Source organism: Podarcis erhardii (assembly GCF_964252035.2).
Source record: "Podarcis erhardii genome assembly, chromosome: 6".
NCBI lineage: Eukaryota > Metazoa > Chordata > Lepidosauria > Squamata > Lacertidae > Podarcis > Podarcis erhardii.
Window position 1 is genome coordinate 38,134,297 of NC_138510.1, and position 10,659 is coordinate 38,144,955.

At 48.6% G+C, this 10,659-nt stretch overlaps 1 protein-coding gene across 2 annotated transcripts; it reads left to right on the forward strand.

Moving 5' to 3' along the window:
* The first annotated feature begins 329 nt into the window (after positions 1-329).
* On the forward strand, positions 330-10,327 carry WDR77 (WD repeat domain 77). Of its 2 annotated transcripts, XM_081865026.1 has the most exons (10): positions 330-597; positions 1,592-1,777; positions 2,586-2,727; positions 2,812-2,861; positions 4,069-4,139; positions 4,384-4,438; positions 7,379-7,450; positions 7,543-7,651; positions 7,891-7,959; positions 8,957-10,327. In XM_081865026.1, the coding sequence occupies exons 1-10, from the start codon at positions 474-476 to the stop codon at positions 9,114-9,116; spliced, it is 1,038 nt and encodes a 345-aa protein (XP_081721152.1). In that variant the 5' UTR covers positions 330-473; the 3' UTR covers positions 9,117-10,327. The 2 variants fall into 2 exon arrangements, with proteins under 2 accessions (XP_081721152.1, XP_081721153.1); XM_081865027.1 differs by lacking the exon at positions 7,379-7,450 and having other exon boundaries at positions 332-597.
* The last annotated feature ends 332 nt before the right edge of the window (positions 10,328-10,659 follow it).

Sequence of the window (10,659 nt, forward strand, 5' to 3'; positions counted from 1 at the left end):
CAGCTACCGTTAACAGCGCAAAATGGTAGGCGGCCAGGTGTTGAAGCAGAGTAGTTTATGGCAACCCTGCGGTGTGGCCCCCTTTAAATGTAGAGATAGAGATTCAGCGTTCTTAGGAACATGTGGCGCGCCGTGCTCTCCCTTTGGTACCGCGGAGCTGCTGAAGGTGAATTAAATTAAAGGTCAATTCTGGAGTGTTAACTCTTCCCTTTCTATCTCTGTGGGTTTCCCTGGGTGAGCCGCTTAGAAAATATCGCGAGAGAAGCAGAGGTGTCCGAGACCCATTCATAACCCGGAAATTGAGGAGGAGGAGAAGAAACAGAGAGAGAGAGAGAGCGAGAGAGGAGAAACGAAGCTTCGGGCGTTCTCGCGAGAGCAGCGGCGCCGAGAGCTGTCGGGGCGGGGGGCGGAACGGGGTGTCCTGGGAGCACGTGGGTTGCGCTCCAAGTTTGTCCGCGCGCGTCTCTGCGGCCATGGAGGGAGCGAAGGCGGCTCCGGCTAAGGCGGCCGACGGAGAAGCCGGGTCCGAGTGGAGCATCCCGGCCAACGCGCCCGCCTGCATGGAGCGGCACCTGGACGGGGCCCACTACCGGGCAGGTAGGCGCCAGTCGCGAGCTGCCCCCGCCGCGCCGGGGACCCGCGCCCTCCAGGCACCCTGAGCTCGGCGCCCGCCCCGTTGCTGCCGCGTCAGCCGGGGCCCCCACCGGGCGGGAGCCGGGCATCCCTTGTGGGCTCCTTGCCCCGCTCGTGGCCCCGCGTGGAGTTAGGGACGCCTCCCCGGTTAAAACCCTTTTGTGCCTAGTCTGCAGTGGACCCAGGGTGGAAAGTGATGCGACTTTGCAAGGCTGCAACATCAAATTTATTTTATTGCAAAGTCTTCCTACAACTGTGTCCCAAAACGCTCACCTACAGTGGGTCACTTCGAAAGTAGAACATTGCTTATGCTCGAGCTGTGAAGCATGGCTCTTTCCTTTATACGTCGATACGATGTCAATGTTAGCAGTAGCTACACTTTCTAGGTTGAGAGGAGCATTTCTTTAAGGGGATTGAGCTCTGTTATTGAAAAATCAAGTTCAGGAGCTTAGTACAATGAGCTTTATCTGGATTTCTATCTGTTGCTTTACCTGTTCACTGATGTTCAATGACTATTCAGTGCACTCTAGAAGAAACCTCACACTACTCCACCATGCCAGATTTGTTCCAGCTGCTGTCCTCAAAAACCCTAGTAGATTCAGTTACAGGTTTTTTAAAAAAGAAATAGGTAAGGCTTTGTTTCAGCTGTTTATTAAGTGACATTTTTGGATGTTGTCAATAGGATTTTTTTTTGTCAAGATGTTTTTCCATAACAGTCTAGATTCTAGGACGGGCTCTGAGCAGAGCTTGATCTTCGGTTGTGTTAGGCCTTGCCTGTTTTTCTGGTGAATTGTGATTCCTTTGCAAAGGGATTGTGTTATGTAGGAGTTTTGAATAGCAACGAGATCAACTTTGGCATTTAATAATTAATCAGTGGTAGCATTTCTCTTTATGCTAAATTTAGGTGATCCACATACTGCAAATATATCATTGTAGCTTAACTCTGTTTATTTTCCAGATGGTTCTTTGCTCCTGGGAGCTTCCAGTTTGAGCGGACGTTGCTGGGTGGGTTCTATTTGGGTGTTCAAGGACCCATCTAAAGCTCCTAATGAAGGCTTTTGCTCTGCGGGAGTTCAGACTGAAGCAGGAATAGCAGATCTGAAATGGGTTGCTGATAAAGGCATCTTGGTAGCTTCGGATTCAGGTGAGCATCAGGGAAGTGTGTCTCCTGGAACCTCTTAGTGGCTTATAAATTACGGCCAAGATCGCATAAGGATGAAGCTATGCTTCCTTTCTGAAGTGGTTCTCAATGCTAAAGAGAATTTTTAAACCAAAAAGTGACATGTCTCTTTATGACTGCCTTCCAGTTCTTTTGGACTGTAATTCTTATCATGGTAACTTGGTTGGCTGCTTCCGAGAACATTAAAGAACATTCATCTGGAAATCCTGGATTTTCTACAATCACTCTTTTGTAGCAATTAAATAATTTGACATGAGATCTTTGAAGAGACTGAAGCCTGGAACAAGCACTGTCATTGCAGGATAAAAAGTGCATTGCAAATTGCTATAAAATATGTGGGCTGGATCCTAAGGTCTTGTGAGTAGCATTAACTCATGGAACAGCCATTCCTGATGCCTGGTAGTGGAAGAAGAGTCTCTTTTGCTGATTTCCCCCCTGCAAATCATCTACTAATGGAATTACATAGGAGGAGCTGGTGGGGGAAAATGGAAAGCAGTCAATATTGCTTCTCTTCTTTTTCCATGAATGGAAGTTTCTGCTTCTTGTGCCTGAAAGGACACTCCTGGATCCAACCCTGTCATTTTAAAGCAAAGTTCCCTGCGTTGGGGCTACTAAAGTAGTTTGGTGGTGGGTGTGATTTTGTTTCTGGTGTAGAAAAAGTCGTCTTTGGTTTACCAATAATGTTAAGTAATGGAGCCCACCACTTACCTACTAAGTATGTAGGGCTTTCATTAGGCATTCTGCTGCTGACTTTGATTCCCATTTTGTTTAGGTGCCGTGGAACTTTGGGAACTAGATGAGAATGAAACTCTGATCGTGAACAAATTCTGTAAGTACGAGCACGATGACATTGTGACAACAGTGAGTGTCCTTGCCAACAACACACAGGCCGTCAGCGGCAGCAAAGACTTCAGGTGATCCCTTTGTGGTGCTGCTTTTTTGCTTTACTGTAAAAGTATCCATTCTAGTTTTTAACCTGCTCTGGATTTTATGTCTAGTGTGAAGATCTGGGACATCCCTCAACAAACAGTACTCAACACCTATAGAGGTGAGTGCTAAACTTGATTTATTTCTTTACTTTTATTACTTTATCCTGCCCTTCCTCCCGAGCAGATCTTGTATGTGATCCAACCATTCCCCCAGTTTTATAGCCACGAGGTGTCAGGCTGTATGAGAATGTGGGTAGCCCTGTGGCTGACATAATGAGCTTTATGACTGAGCAGCAGAGAACAATCTGAATCTCTTCAACACCCCCGCAACCGCCTTCCACAGTGTTGAAGGAAACACTTTGGCTTCTGTGTGTCTTATCCATGTTGCATGTTCTCTCCAACATGCTTCAAGAGACCAAATGCAGTGTAGAGCTTCCATGGGTATGTTTTCAAGCTGTTAGTGTCCCAAATTATCACAATACTGCTGAATGCTAGATGAGAGCAAAACAGCAGGAGGGGGGAGGATGTAAGAGACAGGCTTATAATCTTATCTGATTAACAACACAGTCATTGCAAACAATTTCTCAGCAGGTAGTATTTGATTAAAAAAAATGGCACGACTTTGCTCCCTCTTGTGTGGGATGATTTGATGCTGTTTAGTCATTGATCTTTGCGGGACCACTTTCCATTCTACAGATAACCGAAGGAGAGTCATTTAATACTACTTAGTTCCTTTGGGTTTTTTAGGGTGAATCAAATTGGCTAAAGAAGTTCATATTCCCAGAGCTTAAATCTTGGGCAGTGTAATTTGGGGAGAAGCAGCAAGGTGATCTCTCTAGAGATTTGTATAATATAGTTACTGCTCTTGCAGGAACACAAACCCACACCTAAATTAACCCAGTGATTCCAGCAGAATATATCTAAGAGTTTCACAGTAAAATTTGCAACAGCAACTAAGCAGCCAGAACCCAATTTTTTGGAACTGGCTTTGCACTTGAGTGCTACACACTAGCACTTTTCATGCGGTCTATTATTCCAAGTTAGCCTTCTAACCTCCTGAAGGCCTCTTGAGATGTTACTTTGGGAGCCACGTGATGCTAATTGTGACTCTTTGGTTCACACACTAGCCATTAGTCCTGTCTTATTTCTGCCCCCCTTCAAGCAAAGTTGTCAATTTTAACATGCTGCCTGTGGGCAAATGGCTCCTTTTCTTCCATTCATGTGCAGTAATGCCTTCTACTCACAATGCATCCAGCCTTGAATCACCACCTAGACAAGCCCATATTAATGTAGTATATTGTGTGCTTTTTGTTCAATTTTGGCCAGCTCATTCCAGTCCAGTGACATGTGTGGCCTCCTGTCCTGGAAAAGACACCGTGTTCCTGTCCTGTGCAGAGGTAAAACCAACTTTTGTTTCTAGAACTTTATAGATTCAAATTTAGCCTATAGGTGAAATGATATCTTTGATATTGTCAATATGAGCACAAAGCTAATGGAATTACACAGTATTGAGAGAGAGAGAGAGAGAGATGCCTGACAAAACTGAAAAAGTTCCTCTTTAGGTAGGAAACGATGGTCCATACTTTCCCGCTACAATGATAATTCTGCTTTTAAGGCTTATTTTATCTCATTCTTTTTTAGGATGGGAGGATTTTACTCTGGGATACCAGATCACCAAAACCAGCAACTCGGATTGGTATGTTTTGGGGCGTTAGATTATGTCTGCATTTCCTGTGGTTTAAGAATAAAATTTTATTTAGAGTTCTTGTTGCCCAGAAGAAAGTTAAGTGTGAATTAAGAAATATTATCATAATAATTTATTGAGTGGCATTCAACTAAGCTTTCCTCAGAATAGACCTACTTAAATTAAAAAAAAAAAAACTTGACTTAGTGAAATCCATTAATTTCTGAGGCATGTTCTGAGAGTTTTCACACTCCTTTCACAGTTCGCTTTATCCCCAATTTACACTAACTATAGTTAGGACTAAGAGTTCTATTCGGTGTAGCACTAAGCCAGTGTTTCCCAACCGGTGTTCCGCGGCACACTAGTGTGCCGCGAGACGTTGCCGGGTGTGCCGTGGGTGGGAGGCGGGCGAGTCGGGCTGCTTTAGCCCCGTGCGTGCTCTCCCAGCTGGAGAGGTGACGCACGCCTATGGAGCCTCCTGCCATAGGCGCGCGTCACCTCTCCAGCCGGGAGAGGGTCGCGGGGGGCTAAAGCAGCCCCCCGCGACCCTCTCCCGGCTGGAGAGGTGACGCGCGCCTATGGCAGGAGCCTCCATAGGCGCGCGTCACCTCTCCAGCCGGGAGAGCACGCACGGGGCTAAAGCAGCCCCCCGCGACCCTCTCCCCGCTGGAGAGGTGACGCGCGCCTATGGCAGGAGCCTCCATAGGCGCGCGTCACCTCTCCAGCCGGGAGAGCACGCACGGGGCTAAAGCAGCCCCCCGCGACCCTCTCCCGGCTGGAGAGGTGACGCGCGCCTATGGCAGGAGCCTCCATAGGCGCGCGTCACCTCTCCAGCCGGGAGAGCACGCACGGGGCTAAAGCAGCCCCCCGCGACCCTCTCCCCGCTGGAGAGGTGACGCGCGCCTATGGCAGGAGCCTCCATAGGCGCGCGTCACCTCTCCAGCCGGGAGAGCACGCACGGGGCTAAAGCAGCCCCCCGCGACCCTCTCCCCGCTGGAGAGGTGACGCGCGCCTATGGCAGGAGCCTCCATAGGCGCGCGTCACCTCTCCAGCCGGGAGAGCACGCACGGGGCTAAAGCAGCCCCCCGCGACCCTCTCCCCGCTGGAGAGGTGACGCGCGCCTATGGCAGGAGCCTCCATAGGCGCGCGTCACCTCTCCAGCCGGGAGAGCACGCACGGGGCTAAAGCAGCCCCCCGCGACCCTCTCCCCGCTGGAGAGGTGACGCGCGCCTATGGCAGGAGCCTCCATAGGCGCGCGTCACCTCTCCAGCCGGGAGAGCACGCACGGGGCTAAAGCAGCCCCCCGCGACCCTCTCCCGGCTGGAGAGGTGACGCGCGCCTATGGCAGGAGCCTCCATAGGCGCGCGTCACCTCTCCAGCTGGGAGAGCACGCACGGGGCTAAAGCAGCCCCCCGCGACCCTCTCCCCGCTGGAGAGGTGACGTGCGCCTATGGCAGGAGCCTCCATAGGCGCGCGTCACCTCTCCAGCTGGGAGAGCACGCACGGGGCTAAAACGCAACCGTCTCCCGGCTGGAGACGCGGGGCTGGGGCGGGGGAAGCCCGAGCTTCCCCCTCCCCCAGAACGGGACCCAGAGCTCTGGGAGCTTGCGGGGCTGGGGGAGGAGGAAGCCCTCCGCCAGCCTCCAAACCATGTTGGGAGTCAGCGGGTGGGCGCGCTACGCCTCTCCCGCTGTCTCCCGAGTTTGCGGGGCTGGCGACGGGGAGGAGCAGGCTTCTCCCCCCGCCAGCCTTCTAGCCAAGTCGGGGGACAGCGGGAAGGGCGCGCTACGCCTCTCCCGCTGTCGCCCGATTTTGCGGGGCTGGCGACGGGGAAAAGCAGGCTTCTCCCCCCCCCCCCCGCCAGCCTTCTAACCAAGTCGGGGGACAGCGGGATGGCGGCGTTCCTTCGGAGGACGCCCGTGCTCCGCGCTGGTGTTGGCCAGCCTTGCGCACCCGGGGGATCTCCCCCCAGGAGCGCAAGGCTTGCAGGCGGCGCAGAGCACGGGGCGCCCTTCAGAGGACGCCCCGTGCTCCGCGCTGTGTTGGCAAGCCTTGCGCACCCGGGGGGGGCGCGTGGGGCGCCCTGAAACAGAGGGTTCCCCATGCTGCGGACTGTAGCCTGCCACCCGATGCGCGGGGCGCTCTGAAGCAGAGCGCCCCTCGCGCCAGGCAGACATGGGCCAGCCCCACAAGCTCGGGGGACAGTGGGGAGGCGCAGCACCGCCATCCCACTGTTCCCCGACCTGGTTTTTGGGGGGGAAATAAAGGAAAAAAATTTTTCCTTTATTTCCCCCCCCCCAAAAAAAAACGTAGGTGCGTCCTATGGGACGGAGCGTCCTAAAAATACGGTACTTACTATTTCATAATAAAGTAATTATAAAATACCGGTACTTTCTTTGTGTTTATTTGATGCCTATTAAAGAGAGTTACTTTATATATAGTCAATATAGGCACAGAGTTAATTTTTTAAACATTTTCTAATGGTGGTGTGCCTCGAGATTTTTTTCATGAAACAAGTGTGCCTTTGCCCAAAAAAGGTTGGGAAACACTGCACTAAGCAAATGGTTTAGTCACTGCAAAGATTTCCAGTTCTTTGGAATGGTTCCCCTCTCCCTCTGCATGCCCCCTAAGTCTGTTCTGGGATTTCCCCCCAACTCTCTGAGCAGATTTGGGGATGATGCAGTTGTGGAAGTCTCATTGTGCTTGTGGTACTTTTTATGCAAGCAGAATTATATGGTTGAATACTGCCAGAGCTCAAAATCATGGTTTGCAGACATACATCTATTACAAAATTCCATAAATATTGAGCTGTCTGGAATTGGTGGGAAGAGCAGTTTCTGTTTTTCCTTTCTATCCCCACCCTTTTAAGTCCAACCCTACAGTCTGTCAGCTATTTTAGAGAACTTTGAGACTGACCAGAATTTTCCTTTTTTTTCCCCCTTCCCCATGTAGCCTGCAGTGCCTTTAGTAACCTCCCTACCTCCCTGGTGTGGCATCCACACCGAACCGACACCTTTGTATTGGGTAAGGAGTATTTATAGATGCTTGTTTTACAGATGGGGCAATAAAATGCTTGTATCTCTCTAATAACGTTGCTCTCCGTTACTGTTTTGAAGGTGACGAAAGTGGGACTGTTGTCCTTGTGGACACAAAGAACACAGACTCTGCCCTAAGCTCACCTGTGCACTCCCGAAGCGTCACCGGATTTGCTTTTTCTGCACATAGGTATGATCTGCAATATCAGTTTCTAGATACATGCATTGGTTTCCCGGCCAGAGGCAGGGAACTGAATAGACATCATTGTTTCCTGATTGGCAGCTCTGTAAATTCTTGAAATGCTTGTTCACATCTACAGGACCTAGGGAAAGGTCAAATTTTCCTAGTGAATGCATTTTTATTTTGCTTGGCAAATTGGAGCTAAAATAAATAAATGTGTAAACATAAACTTTTCATTTTTCCTTTAGCTCACCCCTGTTGGCTTCCATCAGTGAAGACTGCTCAGTAGTTGTTCTTGACTCGAGCTTCTCAGAAGTGTGAGTACAAGACCGTTCCATCGATCCCTGCCCTGCTCTCCTCTCAGTATCCCCCTCTTGGGCTCAGTTACATTTTCCACAAACTGGCCACAATCCTGCGAAATACCTGGTGTGGCAGCTGCGTGCACTTGGACAAATCCAAAACGGCACCATAATTGAATTCCTGCATCCGTTTGGTCCATTACAAATGTATAGCTAGCAATATGTCTGAAGTCATTGGTCAGTGCCAAAGGCCACCAAAGCTATCAAGGAGGAGGGATGGTATGGGCATGGTAAACCAGGCCCACCCCCATCCCTACTTACCCTGTGGAGGTAGTTGCTTGGAAGGTGGATGAGGAGTTGGAAGTGAAATGAGGGCTTCCTCACCCTTTTGGTCTTGTCCCCCAGTTCAGCAGTGTCAGGCAAAGAAGGGGAGTACAGATTGGGTTTACTGAGCTTGGTACATCTTTGTTTAGCAGAGACAGACTAAATTGAGGCAAAAGGGTGAGGCAGTAACACTGCCCATCTTGCTACCTTGCAAATTATCTTCCACCATGGGTGTTGGGGACTCTGCTCTCCATGTACATTGGCTTTCCTCTCTTATCAGCCGCACTGTAGCCAGGAAGAGATGGAAACCAGGAATTGGCACTTGGAGATAATGATGTTCCAGCTTGACTAGGGAACTACTAGATGATGCTGGACTCCAACTCCCATCATTCCTGATCGTGGGCTGTGCTAGCTTGGGACTGATGGAAGGTGAAGTCCAACAACATCTGGAGGGGCACAGATTCTTCACCCCAATCCTGCTGTTAGAGCAGTCATTTTGTTTATTTTTTTTTTTTAAAAAAACAACCATTAGAATCTGCAATCTCATTTTGCATTAGCATTTGAGTCCAATTATTTTCTATTTCTAATAAATTGCAAGAAACAATGCCATATCGGGGAGGTTTGTTCATTATTTGGAGCTGTAGTGATATGTGTCTGGGGTAGCACCACTAATGTTTTATACCTTTCCCAGTTTTAGAAACCGTTCCCATCGAGACTTTGTGAAAGGCTTATCGTGGTCACCATTAAACAAAGTCTCACTGACGACGGTTGGTTGGGACCATCAGGTTCTACATCATACAGTCCCGACGCAGAATAACCATCCTTCTGGGAAAAACAACATAACTTCATAGATCTGTGTGTTCCATTTGGGGTCATTCTCCCTGGAATAGCATCTTTTTTGCTTTCGGTTTTTTGTTTTTGTTTTGGTCAAGTCCTGGGGATGAATATGGCCTTTGCAGCGATGAAGAAAAGTCCTGTAGCAATTTCATGTTAGGTGAGCACTAGCTCATTTCAACCACTGTTTCAGCCAATGAGATTCTTTGAGCATCAGAAGTCTGATTGATGGTGACAGCGCAGTACAAAATCATAGATAATTGGGTTCATTTTGTTTTAGTTCTATTTTTTCAGAACCTCCAAAGTTGGAGAGAAGTGTGTGTGTAGCCTTTTTTTGAATGGGGAATTAATACTACCTTGCAGGAATTTCTAGGCTATTTTGGGGGCAACCTTGCATTGGAGTTTTAATTATGACTTTGAGAGACTGTGAGGTAATCCTGCCAAATGTGGTCTAAATTGTCCCATCTTGAGGATGCAGTGTATTGTGATACGGAATCTCATCTGGGATAAAGTTATGTAGATATAGACATGGAAGCATGCTATATGTATAGCCAAGCAGTGGGGGAGATTGAACTCATGAGCCCCATCAGTGGAGAGTTTGAACTAAGGCTTAGTTTTGAGGTTGTGTCCTTGGAAGAGGGGACAACAAAGCATTCTTGTAGAACATTGGTTTTGAACTGAGCTGCAGAGAATTGTGTGCAAGATTGGGGTGGGGTGGGTATCACACCGCTCTACAACTCTTGAAGCCTGCGGAACTACTTGCTCCCAGCTCTCAGGTTACATTATGTAGAGCAAAGAAGATAAGCTGATAGGAAGCCATTAACCCCCCCCCCCCCGAATTAGAAACTGACAACATTGGTGTTTGCAAATCTATGTAGTTGTAATGTGAAATCCCAACGGTGGTTGTGCGTCTACAGCCAGTTTCCAAGCAGGGAGGCTCATCTGTTGTACATTTTGTTTTGTCTGATGTATTCACACCCATGTCCCATGGTGGAGTAGAAGATGTAAGGTGCGCATGCTGATGTGACACATCATGGTTTTGTAATGGGAGAACTGCTGGGAGGCATCCCCTTGTCTTCCGTGATTTTCTGGAGCAAAGGAAGGCAAACTGCTTATTTGATGTCGGCAGCAAGCACTACTCCAGGACGATTGTGACATGAAATGGATAGAGATGATCGCACGCAAAAGGGAAGGCAGTTTTTGAAATAAATCCCTTTTCATTTTTAAATGAGCCGATTTTCTGTTTTATTTGACAGTGTCCTCTTATGCCTCTTACTTCGAATCCTCTTCTAAATGGAACTTTGCACTCTTTGCAGTGATATTTCAAGATGTCAGGTGCTCACTTACGTGGCCATAAAACTTCAGGTCCTGTTTTTGCTCAATTGTAAAGCTTTCCTCCCTAACAACATCACTGAACTCACGTAATTAAATATTTAGTGGCTTCAGATGCACACATAATTGCAATTCATCCAGAGTGACTTGAAGGGGAAATGATTCCTGTTCATTTCAGTGGCCTCTTAACCTGGACCATTGCTCAGCCATTACTTTCTTGTGTCCTGT